Source organism: Telmatherina bonti, assembly GCF_933228915.1.
Source record: "Telmatherina bonti genome assembly, chromosome: 19".
NCBI lineage: Eukaryota > Metazoa > Chordata > Actinopteri > Atheriniformes > Telmatherinidae > Telmatherina > Telmatherina bonti.
Window position 1 is genome coordinate 17,166,567 of NC_136617.1, and position 24,538 is coordinate 17,191,104.

Genomic DNA, 24,538 nt, shown 5'->3' on the forward strand with positions numbered 1-24,538 from the left:
GCTGTGCACCGAGTCCACCTCACCACCAGAGTTCTCTGTTGTCCAATAGGAGCTGCGGCATTGAAACGTTACGTGATTCCTCTGTTTGTCTTTGCAGCCCTGCCCTAAATTAAAGGCCTTCAAGTACTTCAACCACAAAAAGTGGTTGTGAAGGCTAATCTGGAGCAGCGTTTTTGTCATAGCAGTGCTTATTAAAACAGTACAAGCTATCGGGGAGCCTGGAGAAGTTGTGTTTCTTCCGTTTGTGGAGCAGTCACGTCGCTTTCGGTAAGTTTCAGCTGCTCATCGAGCGGAAAAGCGGCGATGTTGAGCGTAGCATCCCGGCTACAGCTGCTGATACAATAAAAAAGTTGACTTTGTTTATTGTTGAATGAAAAATCTATCTAAACGTGTTAGTTTAGCAACACGACATGCGTAATTAACAAGAGAACATTGATGACTTTGGATATGAAATATTTTAAAGTTAGCAGAGTGTAGTTTCCGGGGCGTGACCTTCCTTTGAACTCTTTACTGTGCGCTTGTAGGTTGTAAATTCTGTGGTCATACAAAACCTACAAAACACAGGAGTGGATTAAACAATAAAGTACAGACACTACAAAGCCAAAGTCATGCTTGATATATTACTGTTTTTCCACACGACTCAGCAGGAGTATTAATAACTTTAACTATTGTGTTGTATTTGTAAAGCATCGTGTTGTACATTATGTATGTGTTTGTGGCATTTTAGCAAAGAAGTTTTAAACATTATGTATCTATGAAACTTTGTAATGCCATGAATTATTTTCGGTAAACTTTGTTAGTTTCACTCCAGGTTTCATAACTATCACATTCTATCCAATAAAAATCAAATTTCTTCTTTGCTAATTAGAACAACTTTAGCAGAGCAGTATTTTCTCTCAGCCAGTCAAAACACTTATAGTTTCATATGCTTTAATTGCGTTTCCCCATTATAAACATTTTTGAATGATCTGAGTTTGGATGTTCATTGAAATTCAGTATTCGTAGTCCACCTTCTCTATAAGTTCATAAAATGGCATTTTCATGGAATTTTGCTGACAGACAGCAACAGCAAATAGTAAAAGCAGCAAGTTATATCATTTTCACAAGTTTAATGAAATCAAAATGTTTAACATGCTGAGAAGTTGTATTGTTGCCATATTTTTAGCTTCCCAAGAACTGTCTACAATAGAGCCGGACCTTCTATCAGTCTGAAATAATGTCTCTGATAAAATCAGCCTGACATCTGAGTTTATTGTTCATGAACTAAACAAATAAAAATGATCCAAACATCTGTGAATGTTACTGTTGAATGAATTTATTACTACACAGTTTAAAGTTTTGTGGAGATAAATCTAAGAAAGATGTCAAAATGATCCAACTAAACAAAATTTCTCTCCATGCCCAGAAATTATGGGTGTTGTCATTTTAGGCATGCATCTTCCCAGTATTTGGCCTTTGTGTTGGATGTTTGGCCGTGTCTGAGGAACAGACTGCATGATGGGCAACGAGGACAGCCTTGAAGATGTGTTTGTTGCTGTCATTCGTCCAAAGAATCAAGTCAGCTTGAGCTCGAAGGAATACAGAGCTAAAGCCTTTGAGGTATGCAAAGAATCTACTATATGCTATGTTAGTCTGAACAATATTATATACAGAAGAAAATGTTTGATAAAATATAGGTAGTAAAATACAAAATGCACAGAAAGTGCAGAAATTAAAACTGGTGGTTTGTCTTGTTTTGGGGGGAAAAAAAACCAAAACAAAACAGTCACTGTGTTAAATGCAAATAAAACCAGAAAGCATCAGTTTTCAAATGTCAGTCAAAAGAAAAACGACCACATCAAATGTTAAAAGTAAGAGATTTTACTGTGTTGTGAAAATATTAGCTCGTCATATATTAAAGAAACTGAGACGGGGCAACAAAATGCTGGAAAAATAAGTGAGATAAAAAACAAACAAAAAAACCTGTTGGAGGTAGGCATTGTGGCAAGTTATAAGTTACATGATACGTATAAGTAGAAGTTTATTGTTTTAAAATTTAAGATGAACTACTACATATTTTAATACTGATATCATTGATGTATACTTTTGGAATAAATAAATGATATTTTCTACTTATATTCTGTTGTGAATAAAATATTGATTCATGATATTTGCATGTTGTTATTATTATTATTATTATTATTATTATTTATTTTTATGTTTTTATTTTCATTCCTCTTTTGGAATTAAGGTTGTAGAATTTAATGACGACATGCAGTTTTCACTACATAGTCAAACTCGTGAAATTTAAATGAAGATGTCTGCATTTCAACCAGCCATAGAAATCAGAGATTGTGTTTTACTGATACTAACTTTCTTTTCCCTGGGACCTGCAAAGATCCTGTTGAAAGAAGTACCAGTGGAGGGGAAGGAGAAGAAAAGAAAGAAGGTACTTCTGGCAACGAAGCTCAAAGTAGGAGACAAATCCAAATCCATATTGGACTATGTTGATGAAATCACAAGACCAATCTCCAATAGCCAGGGCTTTATTGGTGAGGCTGAGATATATTCTTATACCAATGCAAGGAATCATTTGACCTCATTAGATTGCTTTAACAGAGTTATTTTGGTTTGCAGGAAAGCGTGTGGTTTATATGAAGAAATTTGCCCTTGAAGGTGACAATGAAGGAAAAGAGGCCTCTCTTTTTGTTGTGCCAGTCAGTGTTAAAGGTGAGCAGAACATGTCTTGTACCAAACTGGTGATGCACATTTGGCTACACATTTGGCTGTGCATGTAGTAAATTAACAAGTCTTTCCAAATAGACAACAGCAAGCCCATCCACAACCCCGGGAGCCCCAGTTTTTACTGCTTCCAGGATATCATGCGTGTGTGCAGTGAAACAAGCACTCACTTCTGCCCCATCACTGCCAAGATGCTTCTGGCCTTAGACAAGTTAGGATACATGTCATTCTAACTAATAGATCAGCTGATGAAGATTTGGGTAAAACCAGCTTACGCTTTGTCTCCTCTACCTCCGCAGATGGTTAGCAGAGCAGCACACCGTACCTCATGCCATTCCTGCTCTGTTCAGACCTGCACCTGTAGAGCGAGTGAAAACCAACGTGAGCAACCCGGCCTACAGCAGCGAGGGAAAATTGAGTGATGAGGGTCTGCACATGGGCTACACTGCTTTGGAGATCAAGAGCAAGATGATGTCCCTAGAGAAGGCAGACATGTGCATCCTGAATCCACTTTATGGCTCAGATCTGCAGTATACAAACAGGGTGAGACATCCAACTTGATAGGCAGGTTGGATGGACTGTCTTTCATATATGTATAAAACCATCATTCATTACCACATAAAATTATGATCATCTCCTGTGAAACTCAATCATTTCACTTTTGTTTATGTGCAGGTAGATAAAGTTATCATCAACCCATATTTTGGGCTTGGAGCACCAGACTATTCCAAAATCCAGATCCCCAAAAGGGAGAAATGGCAACATGGCCCCAACTGTGTGGCAGAAGACAAGTACGGGCTTACTCTCAAATAAACCACAGTTGTTATGGTTTCCAGCCATCAATTTCTGCTTCTCCTTTCTCTTTTGAACGACAAACTTTACACACATTAACTTAGAGCACAAACTCTTGTATTCATAGGGAACACCAGTGGGTGGAGGACTTCCCTCTCCACCGGAGTGCCTGTGAAGGAGACACAGAGCTGCTCTCTAAGCTTCTTGACAGCGGTTTCTCAGTCAAGCAACTGGACAGTGACCACTGGGCTCCCATACACTATGCATGCTGGTGAGTTTGATACTCATATCACAGCCTGAGAAACTCTAATTGTTCCAAGATTCTTTGTTTGTTAGGGGTTGTTCTGTGTTGTTTTAATAAATTGTGGATAACTATGATATTTATGTGGATTCATTCAGGCATGGTAAAGTCGAGGCGACAAAGTTGTTGCTTGAGAAAGGAAACTGTAATCCAAACCTGCTGAACGGCCAGCTCAGCTCTCCTCTACACTTTGCAGCCAGAGGCGGTCATGCAGAGATTGTGCAGCTCCTGCTGCAGCATCCTGAGATTGATCGGGTATGAAACGTAACAGTGGATGTCTTCTGATACTTTATTTTCTTCAGTCATACTCAGCCTCCTGAAATGAAAGTGTTCTTTTTTTTTTTTTTTTAATGGGGGGAGGAGGGGGGGCAACTTTTTAGGTCAGTGGTGAACCACTGTTTCGATTGTGGAAAACCTCTCATTGTCCCTGTGGGGATAACACACAAAGGTTTATGTAATTTGCCACATACTCAGTCATGACATTGATGTCATCGGTTTGGTTTAAATTAGCTTAAATTTAAGCTAATGGCAGTCTTTTCTTGGCAAAGCGCTTAAAATTCAGAAATATTTGATTTTTATGATGCAAAATTAAAAAAATTTAAAAAAGATATAATAAACCAGTTACTGAATGTGACCTGTGCAGTTAAAAGGATGGTTAATAATTAGTCAGTTCTGGTATTAACTCTTTCCACTACAGCACATTGAGGACCAGCAGAAAAGATCACCACTTCAAGTTTGTGAGGAGAACAAACAGAACGAATGGGAGGAAACAGTGAAACTTCTGCAGCAAGCCAACAGTAAACCGGTTAGTCACCCATTTGCTGCATTTGTTATTACTAGCACTAAAACCAGACGACAATGTTTTAGAGAACAGACCATTGCCAGCTACATATGTAATTATGGACCATTTAAAAATTAAATCATTGTTGTGTTACTTAAACATTTTTGTATTTTTAAGCTTGTCATGTATTGTATATACTGAGGAGAATAAACTTCTCTGCACATGCACTTTTGTTTTGTTGTGCAGGGTAGTGTACTTTTCTATTAGCAAAGAACAATTTTGGGAGAATAATTACAATCCTTTATCAGCCTGTGCTTACATTTGTTAATTTGGGCTCTAAATGGCCAAAGATATAATGGAAGCGTATACAAGTATTTGAAGGGAATACTGTTTCCTCAAGCATACACTTTTATGTCAGGCTGATTTTTACCAGAGACATTATTTATTGTGTGCTTCACAGTATGAGAAGGTGCGCATCTATCGCATGGATGGTTCCTATCGTTCTGTGGAGCTAAAACATGGCAACAACACCACTGTTCAGCAAATAATACAGGGCATGCGGCTTTCTCAGGACACCCAGCAGTACTTCACCATCTGGATCTGCTCAGAGAACCTCCGTGAGTCTACACACTAAACTGTTCATGCCCCTTCTAATCTGCTCTGTAAACATCTTGGAGGAACATGTCAGAGATGGTTTTTGTTTGCTTTTTTTTTTATTTTTAAATACATGAATGGATAAATACATATTTAGTGTGTCGACACAATGCAGCTTTGTCCCTTGGTGCATGGATGTTTGTCTTGATTGCATCAGTGTTGGCCCTGTGATGAACTAGGAATATGTACATAGTTACCCCCACATCTCACTCCATCGCAGGCTCCTTCTGCAAACTTAAATAAAATGAAGTGGGTAATAGAGCATAGATTTAAAAAAAAAAAAAAAAGATGGATGGTGTAATTACCACTGCCAAATATTTTTTCTCACGTTTGTCTGTTTATTAGCAACTTTATGCAAAATCTACTGAGCAGATTTTTGTGATTTTGTTGCTGAGTCTTGGTCTAACTTAGATTCCATTAAATTTTGGGATTGATCTGGAAGGAATTGTGGACACAGGGATTTTTAAAAAATGATTATTCACAATATGGGTGGAAATGAGCTGCTTGGTGGAAGTCAGTGCTCACCAAGTGCTTTTTCTAGTTGTTACAATATAGCATAAACTTTGTGTTTCGTGTTAGATCTGCAGTTAAAGCCGTACCACAAGCCCTTGCAGCACCTACGGATTTGGACAGAGATTGTGACAGACTTAACGGTGTTGGATCCTCAAAGAGAGACACCTCAGCTCTTCCTTCGAAGGGACGTCCGGCTGCCTCTTGAAATTGAAAAGAAGGTATCTCACAGTCTTTAAAAAAAAAAAAAAGGTCACATTTAAATCAGAAAGATACAACATGCACATCTTGCTTAGAAACCTCCTGACTGTGCTACTTGCTGCTGTGCTGCAGGTGGATGATCCATTATCCATCCTCATTCTTTTTGATGAGGCCCGGCACTGCCTCCTGAAGGGTTTCTTTCCCGCGCCAGACAGCAAGCTGATCACACTGGCCAGCCTTCTCCTGCAGATCATCTATGGCAATTATGAAAGCAAGAAGCACAAACAAGGCTTCCTCAAGTAAGGCTGCTTTCAGACCACATTTGAATTTAAATAACAGCCAATTTACATCTTTTATGTAAGATTTGGCTTAAAAATTTTAATTGAATGTTATTTTGTATTTTGTTGACTGAAACCCCCCTCCCCTCCCCTCCCCTCCCCTCCCCTCCCCCAATAGTGAAGAAAACCTGAAATCCATTGTACCAATTTCAAAAGTAAAAAGTAAGGCATACCATTGGACCAACAGGATCCTTCATGAATACAAAGTATGCTCATGTTTTTCTGTTTTTCTTTTAATCCTTAAAATACAACCTTTCTCCCCATGAGTCGAATCAGACCTCGTCTGTCCTACCCTCTACACAACAGGCCCTGAGCACTAGTGAAGGAGTTAGCAAAGAGATGCACCATCTACAGAGGCTCTTTTTGCAGAACTGCTGGGATATCCCGACCTATGGAGCAGCTTTCTTCACTGGCCAGGTTTACACCAAGGCCAGCGCAAGTAACCACAAAGTCATCCGTGTGTACGTTGGAGTCAACACAAAGGGACTACACCTCATGAATATGGAGACCAAGGTATATTCTGTCATTTTTTTCTTTTTTTTTTTCAACCAATACTGGTAAACAAATGAGAATACTGGTCTGGGTTTCATTGTTTCATTGTGCATTTTACTGAACACGAAGCGTGTTTATGTCCTCTGTTGCAGGTCCTTCTCATAAGTTTGGAGTATGGCACATTCATGTGGCAGCTTGGACACGCTGACCAGTATTTTCAAATACACAGCGGTGACAACAAAATGAACTTCATCGTGCACACAAAACAGGTACCTATTTCTATTACAACTAGGTCAAAATTTAATTTTATAATTTAGGATGCAAATTTAAAGTAGAATCATTATATACAGCCAAATGTAATGGGGTGTTTTCTGAAGAATTCCAGCTCAATCGCTACATGTCAAAAATAAATTATGTTGAATCTTTATCTCCTAATCTCTCTCTCTTTCCCTCCAGGCTGGCCTCATAGTGAAGCTTCTAATGAAACTTAGTGGGCACATGACCCCAAATGATAAAGCTGTTACAGATAAATATGCCTACGGCTAAAAACTGTCAACAAAACAACATCAGCCAAAGACCTGGGTGCCGGTTCTTCACACAGATCCTTATCTGACTGCAGTAATTCTGGATAATTAGGTGGTCTCCACAAATGCCTCATTTAGTAAAACAAATAATGATTTGTAAAGACTAAACTTTGTGCATTTTAGTGAGTCATATATTTTGATTTGATGTAAATATTTAATTATTTAATGTTTGTTTTAATAAACTGATTGATTGTATGAAGATAATACACGTTTTCTTTTGAACACATGATAGCTGATCTTATCTAAGACAACAGCCAGAGACTTACTGGCACATCTCATTCTACAAAGGTCCAGTCAGCAGATGATTAGCAAATAGGCCTCTTCTAGATCTTCTAGATATATATCTTATATCCCTCTGTTTTACGACTCTCTCTCTCTCTCTCTCTCTCTCTCTCTCTCTCTCTCTCTCTCTCTCTCTCTCTCTCTCTCTCTCTCTCTCTCTCTCTCTCTCTCTCTCTCTCTCTCTATATATATATATATAGCTTAATGTCAGGAAGGAGGATTACCTAGATATTATACAAAGTGTCTATCTTCAGAAAAACTTTGTGCTCAAGAATGGTATATGAGGCCTTCTACCATGACTAACAGAACAACTCGTATGTTTCACATAACCATATAGACTAGAATAACACGTGAGATTAATGATAACAGACCAGATCAATATATACATACAAGATGAAGTTTCATCCACTGAGCAGAAGTTACAGATGACACCAAAGTCATTACACAAGTTTAAAAAAAAAAACTACATTAGTAATGCAAAATCTGATAACATGTTCATGGTTATTATATATATTAAAAAAAAGCATGAAAAATATTGTTTTTCTGGTTTGTATTAAGATACTTAGTGAAAATAAATTCAAGAGTTGAAAAATCTAACACATTTTTATGAAGGTGAACGCCTGCTTAGTGACCAACAAAAGCACAGTTCCAGCAGTACTCCAGGGGTGTGGAAAAAACAGCACCACTAGTTAATCATAGTTGCTGTGTACTAAGATGGCACTTGTTAGCAGTGGATAACATGCACAGATAAACGTGTTACTCCTTTTCAGGGGACTATATATGACAGTAAACTTGTCTGACAGACACTTGTCTTTGACATGCTTATTTTGGTCAAAATCTCGTTTGTGACCAATCCAATTCAAGTTACCCCTACTATTTATAGAGGCCCAAATTTGTATAGTTTGTACACAATATGAGGAAATAATATAGTTTACAGCATATTACATATGACGTTTTTCCTATAAAATATCTCTTGGTCTCAAGAGACCTTATAAGAACACATAAGTGTTACATCAATAGATAATGCAATATGACGAGGTTCTTTGTTGTATTTAAGGCTCAAATCGGGTTTAAAGAACATATAAACACCCTTTCTCTGGCCACTCAAAAAAAAAAAAAAAAAGCCCTTTTGCGTTTTGCATGCTTTTTATTGCATGTTGTCAAAGAAAATTCTCATTTACTTGTGATATTTATTTGGCCTCTGTGCAAACATGCTTCATTTTCTATTATGACAGCGTAAAACTAAGTACACAATTATTAAGCTTTCTAACCAGATTGGTTCATTTGTAACAAACTCTCGGGGTTTGCACTAATGTATTTCGTTACCTTTGCGAGACAGCATAGAAAATGAGAACTTTTAAGCACAGAGACTAACAAATTCTGAATTAACACGTGCTCCATCAAATAAAACAATTCACATAAAACGAAAAATTAAGAAAAGTTAAAAATCGATTATGTTCTTCCTGTTGGGCTGACATCATATAGCAAGACATCGCTTCAGGTAAACGTAACCAATCACAGCCACGGTTGTTTGACTGACTTACCCCCAATAGCCAATCAAAATCCAGAGTTGGTCAGGCGGGGGCGGGCCCAAGTATTGACAGGTAGAAAGGTTTCAAACGGTTCCCAATATGAGTGTCACATTAGCAAGACAGTGAAGCGGTCGCTGTTACACCGTGGTTCCTCGGAATAAATGCTAAAATGTCGACGCATTTTTACCAGATGAGTACAGATTTACTCGGGGACACAGTCGGGAAAATAACAGAGAACATGACCTCCTTGGTGCTGGTAGTTTCGTTCATCACTCTTATGGTTGGTTACATCTCCAAACTGCGGCTCAGAGAGTCTTCTGACAAAGATGCGGTAAATAAAACAACATTGAACTTTTAGTGTAAGTTGTAAGATAACATTTCTAGTTATACTTGTTTATTAATTCATAGGTTTTTTGTTGTTGTTTTTTTTTTAATTTATTTTATTTTATAGAAATATCCACCTTGCATACCCTCCAGCATCCCCTTCCTCGGCCATGCAATTGCATTTGGAAAAAGTCCCATTGAATTTCTTGAAAGTGCTTATGAAACAGTAAGTATGAAGTTAATCAGTCTGCTGTTTGCTAAAGTAATTAAATTAGCTGCCATATTTTTAGCATGCATTTAATCTTGGATCCCAACAATAATCTCAGGCAGTAACATATAATATTGAACTAAATACTTTTACGTTTTATGTGCCTTAAAACAAAAAGGTGAGTGTTGCATTTAAAACATGATTTTATAGCACTTAATGGCTGGAAAAGTTCATATTTACAATAAAATAGGCAGACATAAGCTTGTAATTACTTTCCATCTGATCCTGGTTGCTTGACCTTCGGCATGCCCTCTGCTTTCCTCCAGTATGGCCCTGTGTTCAGTTTCACCATGGTGGGAAAAACCTTCACCTACCTGCTGGGCAGTGAAGCAGCCACTCTGCTGTTCAACAGCAAGAATGAAGACCTTAACGCGGAAGACGTCTACTCTAAACTGACCACTCCAGTCTTTGGCAAAGGAGTAGCCTATGATGTGCCAAATCCTGTGAGTCTGTGAAACCATCACTCACATTGATTAATACACTCTGATGGTTTAGATTAGTAGAAAAGTATAAAAGAAGTATTTGTACACTAGAGTTGGTATATATTTTCTTTAACCTGTTGCAGATCTTTCTGGAACAGAAGAAAATGTTGAAGACGGGACTGAATGTAGCTCATTTTAAAGAGCATGTTAAGATAATCGAAGAGGAAACCATTGAGTATTTTCAGAGATGGGGAGACAGCGGCGAAAGAAGTAAGATGTACCACAGTGTTTAGTTAAAATATGATCACTTAAAAAAAATTCTTTCGGTGCTGAAGTACTACAAAAATGAATTAGCCATCATTTGAAGATGTCTTGTGTACATGTATTTTGAATCCACATTTTACATTTTGGAGGAATAAGACATGATGTGTGTTATTTGTGAAACGCAACTGAAAAAGTCTTGTGATCTACAAATGGATGTATATATCATTACTGCTGTGGCTTGGTCTTACAAAGTAAAATTTACGTCTGTCAGACTTGTTTGAAGCTTTGTCCGAGCTGATCATCCTGACAGCAAGCAGCTGCCTCCACGGTAAAGAGATCCGTGGTATGCTGAATGAGCGAGTGGCCCAGCTTTATGCCGATCTGGATGGAGGATTCAGCCATGCTGCTTGGCTCCTGCCCAGCTGGCTGCCCCTGCCCAGCTTCAGGTAGGTCTGATACTTGGCGGATACTTAGCACAAAAAAAAAAGACACCCATGAAAATGCTCGAGCTTTTTCTTGGGGTCTTCTTTCATTACCGAAATATTAAGTAATTATTTAGAGAAAAAGCTTCACTCATGAGAACATTTTAATTGTTTTTGTTCTTAGGAAGAGGGACAAGGCTCACCAAGAGATAAAGAATATTTTCTTCAAGGTGATTCAGAAACGCAGGAGATCTGGAGAGAAAGTAGATGACATCCTGCAGACCCTCATTGATGCTACTTACAAGTGAGCCCCCACCATCCATCAAGAATGATTCTAACATGCCTCCACTGTTAACCATGTTACAAGATTAGAAGATAATAAAGAAATTAAACGTGCAAAAAACAGAGTTGTGGCAAATAGTTTTTCTACCCTCTGAACCGCAACACTTCTCTCTGCACAGAGACGGCCGGCCTCTGACTGATAATGAGATTGCAGGCATGCTGATTGGTCTCCTCCTGGCGGGTCAGCACACATCATCTACCACCAGCGCCTGGATGGGGTTTTTCCTGGCCAGAGACAAAGCTCTGCAGGAGCGCTGCTACGCTGAGCAGAAGGCTGTGTGTGGAGAAGACCTGTCTCCACTTGACTTTGACCAGGTGAGAGCTCTAATATAAAACAATTTCTGTTGTGTTTTGCATCTGTTTGTGGGGAAATGATTCTGTCATCTGCATTATGAAAGCATATTCATTTTCACATTTACATGAATGTAAAAGCAGGAGGAAGAATTATTTGCCGGTAATACTTGCTAATATATCAGTTAGTCTTCTGAGCTGTTTAGTTGTGATTACAAACCCATAATTTCTGATTCTGTCCCATAATTTTCTCTAGCTGAAGGATCTCAGCTTATTGGAACGCTGCTTAAAGGAAACCCTACGGCTCCGCCCACCCATCATGACCATGATGAGGATGGCTCGCAAGCCTCTTGTGAGTTTACACATTATGTTCTCTCCATTTGCTGTGACTCTTATTTCTATATTGAATTTATTTATTCTTAAACACTCTTAAGATATCAGCATTCATATTTGTGCACGTACTGTCAGACCTCTGCAGGTTACACCATCCCTGTGGGCCACCAGGTCTGCGTCTCACCGACCGTCAACCACCGACTGCAAGACACCTGGGTGGATCGGATGGAGTTCAACCCTGAGCGATACCTTGATGAAAACCCCGCCTCAGGGGAAAAGTTTGCCTATGTGCCATTCGGAGCTGGTAAAATCTACAGCTACCACTGCTACTGTTGTGTCTGTAAACCAAGTGTTTAATCAGTTTGTCAGTCCTAACTGTTCTCCTGTCTGTGTTTATCTTGTCCACAGGCCGTCATCGCTGCATCGGAGAGAACTTTGCCTACGTACAAATCAAAACTATCTGGTCCACCTTGCTGCGCATGTATGAATTTGATCTAGTGGATGGATACTTCCCCACAATCAACTACACCACAATGATTCACACCCCTCACAACCCAGTCATCAGATACAAAAGGAGAAAGCACTGACATGCAGAGGGTGGAGGTTTGAGAAACAAAGAGAGAAGCTTTTTGTGTGTTTGAAGCAATGACGTCCTGGGACTTAAAGAAGAAAATATAGATGAATGCACTTGGCTTATAATGTCAACTCTTTGCTTTGAAAAATTTGAATTAGTAACTTGTTATTCAACTTACTTTTTTTTTTGCATAGTGCATCATTTTTTAGATGTTTCCAGACTGAAATACACAGTTGTGTGGCTCCATCTTGAAAGATTATCCTCATGTTCACAATGTGAATTCTTAAATTGAAATAAAAAATGTACCAGTGTCTTGTAAACTGGGGGCTGAATTAAAGCTCAGTTTATCCCAGAAATACAGTCTTCCATTTACAATTATGCAGCACATCAACATACTCTTTTTGTTGAGGAACGATCATGTAATTCATCACACTCATGAAGATAATATTGCTGAACAGTAACAGTGCAAATCAGCTGTATGATCCAAGCAAACAAGTCTTGTGGTTTACAGGATGTTACTATGTACACTGTACTACCCAAAAGTTTACTGCATACTAATCACTGTTTCAATGTCAGACTCCAAACACATTCACTTCATGCATTTGTACCCAAATTGCTGAAAAAGATGAAAACTTTAGGTTTTTTTTCCCCACTACATTTACATGACATATTTAATTACTATACGCTATATAAGAATAAAAGCTGTGATCCAAAAAACCTACATCTTTTAAACAGCACAAAGGACAAATTAAACATGAGTAATTGGATTGCCTTTTAAAGGAGGATATCATGTAAAATTTTATGCCAGCTATGTTTACTTTTTTTTTTTTTTTTTTTTTTTTTACTAATTACTGGATTACTTCTTCAAACTAAGTTTGTGAATTGATATAAGTTGACTGTAGTTTTAGTTGTAAAATGTCCTCATTTGTTGCCATCTTTATATTTTTCTGTTGTATATCCAGATAGTGAACTGTCGGGAGCAGTTAGATAAATTTATCTCCTGGAATCTGTCTCTCAGACATGCTGTAATTTGTGCAGATTGTGGTTTTGCATAGTGATCTGAAATTAGCAGCATAGCTTGTTTTTCAGTTCCTCGAGGACCCTTACTGAGGAGTAACAGGCTGGATTGTCCCTCTCATCTTTAGCCATTCATATCTTTTATTCTTCTGTTCTGTTTCTCTTCCTACTTTTGAATATATGTTGCAGCTGCTGTCAAATTCAAAATGACTAATGAGCATGTATTTATCTGAGATAGTAATGAAAACATCCTCTGTGTTAACATTTCATTTGTTTTTTGAGCATGTTCCTGTTAATATATTTTGGAGGAAACTGTTTAAATGAAAATGAACAGTTCTGTTTGCTGCAGGGAGCAACTTTAACATTTAAGAGATTTTTTTTCCCCAAGTGCTGAAGTTTGATAATTAAACATTTTTGCTGAAGTTTTAATGCCTTAAAGCTGCTTATCACAGAGTTGGTATTTTCCAAAATAAACATAATAAACTGTTCTTGTTCAAATGTTCTGACATTAAAACCAATAAAAAATGTCATTAAATCTTGGGAAAATGATGAGGTGTTCTTTTCAGGCATTGCAGTTCAACAATGCAGTTGAATGAAGAGAAAAAAGTCAAACAGATTATGTATTTGAAATAATGTCATTCTCTTTATTTCAGTTTTTGACAAAATACCCCAAAAATTCAAAGCTCCTACGCTTTACAAAAATACGTTCTCTACAAATGTCTGCTGTAGTCTGTCTGGCCTAAACAAAACACAGTGTAGTGTAGAATATCCAGTAGCAGCCTCCTTAACAGTAAACTCAAACATTCTCTACATAATGCTCCACCCATACAACACAAACATATAAATTAATCACAAAGTCTTTAAATTAGCATTAGACAAATATACATGATTGTAGATCATCCACAACAAAGAGGCAGATTAAATTACAAACATAGCTGTTTTTCAAGTGCTGGCGACAAAAAGCCTGAATACAACATGTCGTACACGAATAAAAAATGTCTTTTGGTCCACATGGAAAGATACAGTCCACACCAGAATGATAGAAAACAGCAGAGCGCTCAGCACGAGAAAAAGGCAACTCAGTTTCTTCAAGCCAAAGTAATTTGTCAGCATCTATCTTCTCAAGCCAAAGTGCAATTGAGCATATGAAGAAGCACCTGCAGAGAAAGTAAAAGTACTTGAGTGAATTTTTAACTCTACACAATAATTTCCCCTTAAATGCTAAATGTAAACCTGCTTGTGTTAGGCATAAGACGTGCATACTTATAAATGTAGTTACACACATGGATTTTATATTGTCCTTCTGCTGTCAAAAGTTAGGTTTAAAAGTGGGCTATTACAGTTATGTTTAACACACACACTGATAAGAGCTGCATTACCTGATGTCACGCTGCCCAGCCTCCTCTGCAGGGCTTCCAGTCTGGAGATGTAGTCAGTGAGCGCTCTGTCAGGGTCATAGCTCTGCAGGTGGGAACAGGTGAGAGCTCCATGATCTGTAGCCATGGGAAACCTGCAAAAAAGCAGAATTCTTTAAACAACTTAATAATAAACAAGCTTAATATTTCACATTTTCATAACACTAATGGAAACATTGGAGTTTTAATAATCCTGTAGAACATTTAAATAAAAAAAGAAGAAAAAAAGAAGAGAACTTTGAGCATGTACATGTCAGGAATGTCTCTCAGCCCCAAATTCTGAGTAACAAGTGATCAAACTATAATCAGTCCAAATAACTGCAGATAAGTACAACTTAATGAGAGGTGTAGCAGATTTCTTCACATCTCAAATAGGACCTAAACTATCACTCTCATTTGAGAGGAAATATTTCAGATGTTCAAGAAGAAAGTACAGGTCTGCCATGAACTAACAGATGAACGAACAGCAGCCACAACCCTGACATCAACACAAGCAAACAATCTGTTGTTTGAGTATCAGATCAAATAAAAATAAATGTTTGTACTTTTAATGACCAGTGGTATACCCAGAGACAGTAAATACTGAGCTTAAACCATTCTGGAAACTGTCAAACAGACTGTAATGCAGACATTAGACTGTACCCCAGACATTAGACTGTACCACAGACATTAGACTGTACCCCGGACATTAGACTGTACCACAGACATTAGACTGTACCCCAGACATTAGACTGTACCCCAGACATTAGACTGTACCACAGACATTAGACTGTACCCCAGACATTAGACTGTACCACAGACATTTGGGGCCTTTTGCACAAAACAGGCCAACATTAAATCATATTAGTATGACAGGTTTGCTTAAAGGAAAACTCTGCTCATCAATTCTTCCAAAAACACCAATCAAATCACCAAATAAATTCTTCCAACATAAATGTATATGTACTGCATTTGCTATGTCTGAACTTGTTTGTTTTTTGTTTTTTTTAAACCCAATGCAAATGAAAACTTACGTGCCAATTACTTCCTCGAAAATTTCATTTGCACAATTATTCTGCCATACAAGGGTAAAAAAAACTGTTAAAAGTCAAATATTAAATTCACACCCGTGAATGTAAGCATTGGACTGGATCTGTTTGTATAATATTGTATAATATTGTGTTCCTCTACTGTTTAGCACCAGCAACCTATATTTTCTGATATTAAATTTGAAATTTAAGGATGAACACACCCATCTACTGGTTATATATTTAATGGTATAGAAGCAAAGAATACAGATTACTAACATTGTACATCCTCAATAAACTGTTTCAAGCAGCCGACTGAACATTATACCTGTGGGGTGTAGAGGAGATGCCTGATCGCGGGGACTCGCGTCCACTTCTTCCCCTGCTGCTGGACAGTCCTCCTCCTCTTTCTCTGTACATCTCCACACCGCCTGGGTGAAGGTAGGGAGAGTCCCTCACTTCTGAGCCTGAAAGAAATAAAAAAAAAACATGTGAATCACATTTAAATACACAAGAGGGGCAAATTGCATGACTTGCATTGTTTTTCTGACATCTGACCTGTTCCATTCTTGTTGACACCACAGGAAGTTGTGGTGCTCATCCCTGTTGCCTTGTGCCACCGTTTCACAAGGAAACGCATCCTAGAGGAAAATGTTTATTAGTTATTAATCATGTTATTCCCAAATAAAAAAGAAAACAAAAATAAAATAAAAAGATCTTGCAGTCTACCTGGAGAGGGCGATGGAGACTCGGACGGCAGAACGGAAGCGCATTAGTCCTCGGCGGCGCTGGCTGAAGGATTCCAGGCTGGAGAGCGAAGGCCGTCCACCCATTCTGGACAAGAGCGTCAGCGTGGCTTCCTCACACTCCTGGAAGCCACCCAGCAGTAGCAGCAGATACTTCTTCTGGTAGATCAGTGCTTTGCGAAAGCTTTCTGACCTCAGGTACTTGCCATACATCCTCTGGAGGTGATGACAAAAAAAAAAGACGAAAGGGATTTCAAATGAGTAGCGTAGCAATTAGAAACCTGTTTCTGAGTCTTCAGCAGTAATTTAATGCTGGTTTTTAAGGCTTCTTTGTTTTAACAATATGATGTCAGTATTTTTTTTTTTTTTTTTTTTGCCGACCTTTAGTGCAACATTATCAGCTTCTGGTCCAGATATCTCTCGCAGAGTTTCGGACCGGATTTCTCCCCTGAGTCGGGCCACTTGGGACTGAGCCAGCTGTAATCCTTTTTCCAGATGGATCTTCTCTCGATTCCAAGCCTCTCTCTCCTGAGAAAGCAGCAAGCTTGCCGAATCCGTCTTTGACAGTCCTTTTCTGCTGGACTGCAGAAGATAAACAAACATGTTTGAGTTTTCCATGTGAAAGACTGTTCATTTCCACATAAACAGAAACAAACGAGTCATATTTGTTTTCTCACGCTGTCGCCTGATCCCAGTCCAGCCTGTCGATAGCGTCGAAGCTCGTCTTCCAATCGTAGCGTGTGGTTCCTCAGATCGTTCTTCTCTTCTGTCAGACGGCTGACAAAACCTGTCAGCTCTGCGTTCTGCCTCAGCAGACGCTCTGTCAGAGTGTTGGAGGAACTGGAGGAGCTTCCTGCAAGCAGGGACGCGCTCTGAAGAAAAACAGACGAGCCGTCACAACCAAGCTCGACAGATGTTGTTTAGAATACGGCAACAAGAACAGCTGACTGTAGCTCATCAATGAATGTTTTCTTTTTCTTTAAATACCTGCCTCAACAGCTTTGACTTTGTGCCTTTGCTCTCTCACATCATCCAGTAAATGAAACAAAACAGAAAAATATATCATAACCAATGAAAATGATAAGCTGACCTCTGGGATGGAGGGTAGACCTGGCGACTGCTGTAACATGGTGATGACCTCATCAACACTGGACTGAACCCAGGATAACTCTTCACTGTCGACCTCTGCAGTCAGCCTGTAACAGACCGCATTAGTCATTAACCAGTGAATAAAAGTTAAATTTCTGTCGTCATCAGAAAGAAAAAAGATATGAATGTGTTTTGTTGGTTTGAACTGAGTGTAAACACATAAAACATCTGCAAAACACTTTAACCAATCAATAGCTAAACATAAAAACTAATTAAACCGATTTAAAGAAAGCAATTGAAACTTTTCCTTCTCTTCATGTTTGTCCCTTCATTTCTTTTCCTTTCAGTATGGGATATTAAAATATAAAAATGTAATCTTGGCTGCTTTTATTACCTGTCTGTCGTCTTGCCGGCCATGCTGCGGACCTTTGAAGCAATGAGGTGAAGTTTTCCCACAATCTTGTCAACCGTGCGCCAAGGGCCATGGTGTGGTCCGTAGCTGTGTCCTGCTGGAGGGACCTCCACATGAGGAGACGTGCTGGAGCTCGCTGGTGGAGGATTTCCACTCTTCTGCTGAAACACCCAGTCTTTGGTCCGATCGGTAGACTCGCTGTGCCAGATAGGCTGTTGTTCACACGATAACAACCAAAGCTTAAAACACTTAACAGCGGGATTGAAAAGTAAGTTTTATGTCAGTCTGTGCCACTCACGCTCTGGGTGTCGGCCTGGGGAGGACCACTCTCTTTATTCTCTCCTGACTGGTTCAACCTCTCCTCCAATGTCTCCTTCTCTTCCTCCAGATGTTTTATTCTTGCCAGCTCTCTCTCCAGCTGCTCCTGGGCCTCCATCATTTGTGCTTCCAGCTTCCTAAGCTTAGTCTGGGCCTCCAGCAGCGCCTCCTGGTCTCGTCTGGACCTCTGATTGGCCAGGGTCAGCTCCTCTTCTTTTCGTACCACCTCAAGCTTCTGGACTTCCACTTCACTGAGGAGATGCACCACCTTCACAGGAACAAATTATCGCTAGATTAGGTCAAAATTGTGAAACTGATGAAGGAAAGAAGAGTAATAATAGTATATCCAATTCAAACTTCTAGGTTTAAGTGATGATTAAATATCTAAAATATAAATAATTACATTATTTAACATAAGTGTCTTCCTAAAGGATTTAGAGACATCTTAATGCTAATAGCAAACAACTTAAAACCCTTTACTCTCCACATTAAACAGAAACAATAATATAGCCTAATAACACACAACATTGAAGGATCTTTATAGAACCAGCACAGTGTGTCCATAAGAAATGAACAATTTAAAATATCTTTCTTGTTCTTTGCATTTACTAGAAATTGCAAATTTGTAATTGCAAGAAATTATATTTTAAATCTGTGACATTATTTTAATATTATTATGTTTCTTCAAGGCTAAACATTTGTCTTTAGAGCAGCATTTACACCCACAACTATTGACTAGAAAGCAAAAAAAACAAAAAAACAAAAAAAACAAACCAAAAAGCAACAAGATCCCACCTGTGCATGCTTATCGTCTAGCTCCCTCTGCAGTCTTTCCAGCAGATTTCCTTCCTCTTCAAGGTTCCTGTCCCCGTGCTCTTTGTTGGATTCCCCACTGCCAGAGGAGACAGCAGCTCGCATCTCCCTCTCCCTCCCCAGTGCAGTAGTCATTTCCTGAGCTTTAGCTTGCTCAGTTTCCAGCTGGACCTGGAGCTCCTGTAGGCGCCTGTGGAAGCTGAGGCGCTCCTGCTCTGCCTGCTGAGAGAGCTGAGAGGCGGCTCGACGCTCTTGCTCCAGGGTTTGGGTCAGCTGAGCTACACGGGTCTCCTTCTCCTGCAGATTTAGGTGCAGGTCCTGGAGATAAAAATGAACACTTGTTCTTAAAATGATGAGCAAATCCAGGTAAAAAATCTAACACGCTACAGTATTTAAAAACACACATTAAGCAGTGAATGTATGACAGACATTTCAGCTGCTTACTTCCAGCTCCTCTCGTTTGCTCTCCTCGTTTCTCCCAGTTCGGCACCTCTCCTTCTCCACTGCCCACTGAAGATCTCTGCTTCTTTTCTTCTCTCCCATTAGCTGGTCATTCAATACGTCCACCTCTGCAGCTTTCTGCGACACTTCCGCCCTGTTGACACGTTGAAATCATTTTAACAAGCTAAATCACCGCCACACACCTCATTCACCACTGAAGAAAATCAGAAATGCAATTTAGAACTTGTTCCTGTTTGGAAGATTCTTACTAATAGTTAATCAGACTGTCCAATATATCACTTCTTTTATGATTCACATCAGCTGAGCTGTGTAATAACCAAGAGTCAGCTGCAGGTTGTAGATTTCGCCTAAATGCCTTATTCATCTTATATAATAGTAACCTTATGTCTCACATGTCCCGACTCAAATGTTTCAATATAACCATTTCGATTATTGACTTCTTCCATCTTATCCAGCGAAATTCCATTTTGCATCTAAGTCCACTTCATACATCATTTATCTCTCTTCTGACCATCCAGAGGCAGAACAATCCATCCTCACGAGCTTGGTTTATTCTCAAGGTTTCCATCCAGTTTTAGGAAGTTAAACAGAAGTTTTTCCTCTTTACTGTCATCTTAGTGCTTGGGTTTAGAGCAGAGTAATTCAGCTCTAAACCACCAAGGGCTACAGCCCTGCACATTTCTAGCATATCTGCTTCAACACACCTATGAAACCTGTGAAGATCTGCAGAATGACTCATCAATTTAAGTTAGGTGTATCGGAGCAGGGACACATTAAAACCTGCAGTACTGTGACCCTGGTGGGAATGAGTTGGTTTACAGGCTTTGTGAAGAATATGCAAATAGCTCTGACTGCTTAAAGGGGTGCTATTATGGTATTTTAAGTTTTCTGAGCTTTCTACAGTGTTACAGTGTTGAATCCTCATCAGACATGTGAACAGCACTGTTTTTTTATCACCTAAACGCATGTTGGAGTTTGAGTTCCACCACGCTCTCTGTTCGGTTTCCATGGCGACGAAAAATGCGCCGTTTTAGAGAGTTTTTTCAACTTGGAAATCCTTGTGACGTCCCGAGGGATAAGGTTCGGTGATTGGTTACCTTCTACTGGTTAACCAGGGCATGTACAAATACATCAGGCGGGTGGAAAACATCGGATAAAGTTATTTCCAATGATGGCTGGTGAGTTTACCAAAGAGAGACATTCTGCTGTATTTGTTGCTGTGGGTTGCTGTTTTCCACTTCGTTTTCAGGGTCTGATTCAGGTTCCAACATGTAGGGCTGTATGCTATGTGTTGACATTGTATTTTGTTTTTCTTTATTGAGTTTATATTAGCCTAATCCTTTTGTTTATGAGATGTTACAATAATGACGAAAGCAGTTGCGGTGTGTGCTCCCGATGTAGTGCAGTGGCAGGAGGCGGGGCTTAATGCGGAAGAGTCTCAATCCACTCGTTTTGCCCACAGGCTGATCTGACAGCCTACGGAGAGGGTCGGTCTGAAGTAAATAAAGCGATTTGTGACAATAACTTGATCAATCCCAGCCCTTCTGGTCTCAGAAATAAAAATAAATAAGCCTGAAATGCACATAATAGTTCCACTTTAATATAATTTCCATTGATGCATTGATAAATTACTTTTTGTTGGGTCGACTAACACAAAGAAAGCTAGTTTTTTGTTGAATTTGCCCCATAGTTCCTCCTTCTGGTCAGTAATATCCATACATTTGGGTTTCATATCTAACCTGAGTGTGTCCAGCTCCTTGAGGTGTTTGTGTTGGGCCTTAAGGGTCGTCTCCAGCTCTAGTTTCGTCTGGGATAATTCACCCTTCAGTTCCTCCACCAGCAGCCTGTCAGTCTCTGTTGTTCCATTAGCACCTTCATTCTCCCTCTGCTCCTTCGTACTACATTCAGCAGCCAATGAGAGGCCAGGCTGGGCGACTAAATGAAAAATGAACAACAGAAACATGATTAATCACTGCAGGACCTCAGTCTAGTCAAAACACTGATACAAGACTGAAAATACAAAATATAGATATTTATGTTTGATTATAGGATTATAGTGAAATTTTCTGACCTGGTTGAATTTGATGAAGTTGTTGGAGCTGACTATGGAGCTGATGGACCTCAGAGATAAGACTTGACCTGTCTGCAGTGTAGAGGGAATTCATGGCCTCTCTGTGCTGGGCGTCCTGAATCAGAACAAACAAGATGTTTATTTACTGACTGTCATTCACCATTGTCCAGTGATACAGAAATTTTTGTCACGCCAGACTACATTTTGTTCAAGCAGACATTTCTGACCTGTTCAGCCAGTCTGTGCTCCAGCTGATTGAGGTGAACGATGGCATCGTTGGTGTCCAGCAGGTCCAGCTGGCTGTAAAGAGCATTCTTCAGCACACTCCTCTCCCTCACAAACACCTGCCGCACTGATTCCAGGATCTCCGCACGCCAGTCTGCACCACCTAATGTCTACATAAAGTCATAGAAACACAAGTAAAGCTCATGAGAACAAATTCAGAAGAGTTTCTTCCACAATAAATCAAGTTTTTTTTTGAGTTTCCCAGATTTATGGCCATAACATCCAAGGAAGAAAATTTCTTCTTGATTACATGTACTCAAACTCTTGGAATGTTTTGTGTTGAAGCTTCTTGTACCTGTGTTTGTCTGTGTGTCTGCATCTGGGTGATGAGGCCTTTGAGAGACTCTACAGTTGCCAACAGGGCATCTCTCTCTTTCATCCAGCCCTCGACATGGAACTGGCTGCCTGGCTCGCCTTCAGAGATTGGGAGCTCTGACAGATGAAGAACTTGCATGCCTTCCTGGTGCACCTCACGGAGCAACGTCTAATGAGACAAGTACCAAACAGAAACGCTGTTGGGATCCAGTTTATACAAACATAAGTGATGTTTTAGAAGGTAACACAAAGCAGTCTGGATCTCTTACAACATACAATACAGTTAAGAGTAAAGCAGTTTTACTGCCTCATTCATGAGTCACAGGTAAATGTTATGGTAATGTTACCTTAATCCGGTCGGGTAGTGGTTCATCATTATCTCTCCTAGCGCCCTCTGGAGTTGTCCTAAACTCCTGCTGCAGGCTTGGGAGGTCACATCCAGTTCTCTGGCTGTAATCGGAGCTGCTGTCTGCACCGCGACAAAAAAAATAATCTTTCTTCAAGCAAATAATGAACAGTACGTTAGGAAACAGAAACTTAAAGGTAAACTAAAGCTACCTGACTAAATAGTACTTGAGCAAAAAACTAATTGAAAATACACAGAGAAACCTAATGAAACACAAAATAATTAGGAGTCATCAAAGCCATAGCTTTATGTTTAGTGAGCAGTGGTATGCTCGTTGGCGATGTCTTAGCGTTTTGAGAATTGCAGATGCATTTAGCCTTACCACTCATATAGCCATCTTTAAACTGTGATGTAGGACGATCTTGTCTTGAAGAAGGAGCCTGAACAGAAAGAGATTAAACTTATTTTCTCTGCATTCTTCACAGGATTTCTTTTTAATAAAAATGCAAAAACCTGCAAGTATTCCCGACACCACTAAGAAACAGATGCTGTTTTCTCCCCATGTCTACAAGCTCTTACACTAAACCCGTGTGAACGATTTTCCTGTTGACACAATATGAATACAAACATGGTCCTCTTTCTTTTCCAGCCTCACCTCAACTGAGCGCAGTTTGTCGATGACAGCTTTCAGGGCTTTACATTCATCCTCCAGTGCCTGTGTGTCCTGACGGAGGTTCTCGCTCTCTGAGATGTGCCGCGCCTCCATATCAAGGATTTCTGCTGCGTGGAGCTCCTGCATTTGGACAATCTTCTCCTGGAACTCTGTGATCACTTCTTCCATTTTCTCTTTGGCAGCAGACTCGCTGTCCGGACTGAGATCGTACATTTGGAGAGGTTCGGTTTGTGTGAACGAGTCTGTCACAGGTACATCCTGCTGCTCTGAGCTGCTGATCAGCCGAGGGGTGTGAGACCTGTTGGATGACTGGCTGGAAGGGGCAGAGTTTTTCCTGGAGAGGGATGGTTTATCTTTGGCACTGCTTCCCTTCGTCACCGGCTGCTTGCTTCCCTTCCTTTTGGGCTGTGTGGCGGAGGAGGAAGAAGCAGAGGAGGGAGTGTGAGGAGATGGAGAGGGGGAGGGAGATGGAGAGGAAGGACCAGATTCTGCTGTCTTCATGAAGGTAGTTTGTACCTCCTGGAGCTCTTCTTTAAGCTTTGAAATGGAAAGTTCCCGGATGCGGAGTTCCTCAAGAAGTTTTTCATTGTGTTGTCGGAAGCTTTTGAGTTCTTCTTTGGTGGTATCCATATTTCTTCTCATCTCCTGGAGCTCCTCTTTAAGACTAGAAATAGAAACTTCACTGACTCGGAGGTCCTCTTCAAGTTTCTTGTTTTGCTCCTGGTAACTTTTGAGTTCATCTTTGGTGGAAGCTGCATTGCTTTTGACCTCATTAAGCTCTTGGATAAGCTCAGTCATGTCAGCTCTTTCTTCTGCAGCTTTTACCTTTAAAATAAATGGACAAAATATCAAGTATTATAACAATGGTCAAGTATAACCATTGACTTTTTACTTAAAAAAATCTAAATGCAAAGATAATCTTGTGAGTAGTGTTTAAGTGCCAAATGATTAAAAGATTTCTAACTTACCTGGAAAAGTTCTCCTTTAAGCTGAGCAATGGTCATTTCTCGCTCCTAAAACACAGAGTGTACATAGTTAAGAAAAACTGTTTCCTGTCAGAAAGTTAAAAAAGGCATGTCCAGCTTTGATGCTCAAAGTTGGTCCTCGAGGGCCGCTGTCCTGCAGGTTTTCTATGTAACCC

General features: G+C 39.6%; 3 protein-coding genes across 5 annotated transcripts in view; 2 read left to right on the plus strand and 1 right to left on the minus strand.

The window, feature by feature from the left end:
• The first annotated feature begins 128 nt into the window (after nucleotides 1–128).
• Nucleotides 129–7,437, plus strand: krit1 (KRIT1 ankyrin repeat containing). Of its 2 annotated transcripts, none has more exons than XM_079258253.1 (17): nucleotides 129–267; nucleotides 1,406–1,599; nucleotides 2,378–2,531; nucleotides 2,617–2,709; nucleotides 2,803–2,932; nucleotides 3,021–3,264; nucleotides 3,397–3,512; nucleotides 3,641–3,784; nucleotides 3,913–4,069; nucleotides 4,512–4,619; nucleotides 5,056–5,212; nucleotides 5,829–5,980; nucleotides 6,093–6,259; nucleotides 6,417–6,504; nucleotides 6,605–6,811; nucleotides 6,943–7,059; nucleotides 7,247–7,437. In XM_079258253.1, the coding sequence occupies exons 2-17, from the start codon at nucleotides 1,495–1,497 to the stop codon at nucleotides 7,334–7,336; spliced, it is 2,229 nt and encodes a 742-aa protein (XP_079114379.1). In that variant the 5' UTR covers nucleotides 129–267; nucleotides 1,406–1,494; the 3' UTR covers nucleotides 7,337–7,437. The 2 variants fall into 2 exon arrangements, with proteins under 2 accessions (XP_079114379.1, XP_079114380.1); XM_079258254.1 differs by having other exon boundaries at nucleotides 6,132–6,259.
• A 1,920-nt stretch (nucleotides 7,438–9,357) lies between these two features.
• Nucleotides 9,358–12,441, plus strand: cyp51 (cytochrome P450, family 51; the record flags this gene model as incomplete). Its single annotated transcript, XM_079258597.1, has 10 exons — nucleotides 9,358–9,519; nucleotides 9,640–9,738; nucleotides 10,047–10,223; nucleotides 10,346–10,472; nucleotides 10,738–10,912; nucleotides 11,073–11,192; nucleotides 11,350–11,545; nucleotides 11,778–11,873; nucleotides 11,990–12,158; nucleotides 12,263–12,441. The coding sequence occupies 10 exons, from the start codon at nucleotides 9,358–9,360 to the stop codon at nucleotides 12,439–12,441; spliced, it is 1,500 nt and encodes a 499-aa protein (XP_079114723.1).
• Nucleotides 12,442–14,085: 1,644 nt separating this feature from the next.
• Nucleotides 14,086–24,538, minus strand: part of akap9 (A kinase (PRKA) anchor protein 9) — a 72,055-nt gene continuing 61,602 nt past the window's right edge. For both annotated transcript variants that reach the window (XM_079258803.1, XM_079258802.1), the window contains 20 exons: nucleotides 24,366–24,410; nucleotides 23,380–24,222; nucleotides 23,107–23,164; nucleotides 22,726–22,847; nucleotides 22,359–22,547; nucleotides 22,006–22,173; nucleotides 21,779–21,893; nucleotides 21,447–21,642; nucleotides 19,690–19,840; nucleotides 19,228–19,563; nucleotides 18,413–18,700; nucleotides 18,097–18,326; nucleotides 17,704–17,809; nucleotides 17,291–17,485; nucleotides 16,995–17,195; nucleotides 16,597–16,829; nucleotides 16,426–16,508; nucleotides 16,196–16,334; nucleotides 14,825–14,955; nucleotides 14,086–14,602 (listed from right to left, as the gene is read on the minus strand). In XM_079258803.1, coding sequence (XP_079114929.1) covers nucleotides 14,559–14,602; nucleotides 14,825–14,955; nucleotides 16,196–16,334; nucleotides 16,426–16,508; nucleotides 16,597–16,829; nucleotides 16,995–17,195; nucleotides 17,291–17,485; nucleotides 17,704–17,809; nucleotides 18,097–18,326; nucleotides 18,413–18,700; nucleotides 19,228–19,563; nucleotides 19,690–19,840; nucleotides 21,447–21,642; nucleotides 21,779–21,893; nucleotides 22,006–22,173; nucleotides 22,359–22,547; nucleotides 22,726–22,847; nucleotides 23,107–23,164; nucleotides 23,380–24,222; nucleotides 24,366–24,410 — 3,873 coding nt within the window. In that variant the 3' untranslated portion in view covers nucleotides 14,086–14,558. The remainder of the gene's footprint in view (nucleotides 14,603–14,824; nucleotides 14,956–16,195; nucleotides 16,335–16,425; nucleotides 16,509–16,596; nucleotides 16,830–16,994; nucleotides 17,196–17,290; nucleotides 17,486–17,703; nucleotides 17,810–18,096; nucleotides 18,327–18,412; nucleotides 18,701–19,227; nucleotides 19,564–19,689; nucleotides 19,841–21,446; nucleotides 21,643–21,778; nucleotides 21,894–22,005; nucleotides 22,174–22,358; nucleotides 22,548–22,725; nucleotides 22,848–23,106; nucleotides 23,165–23,379; nucleotides 24,223–24,365; nucleotides 24,411–24,538) is intronic.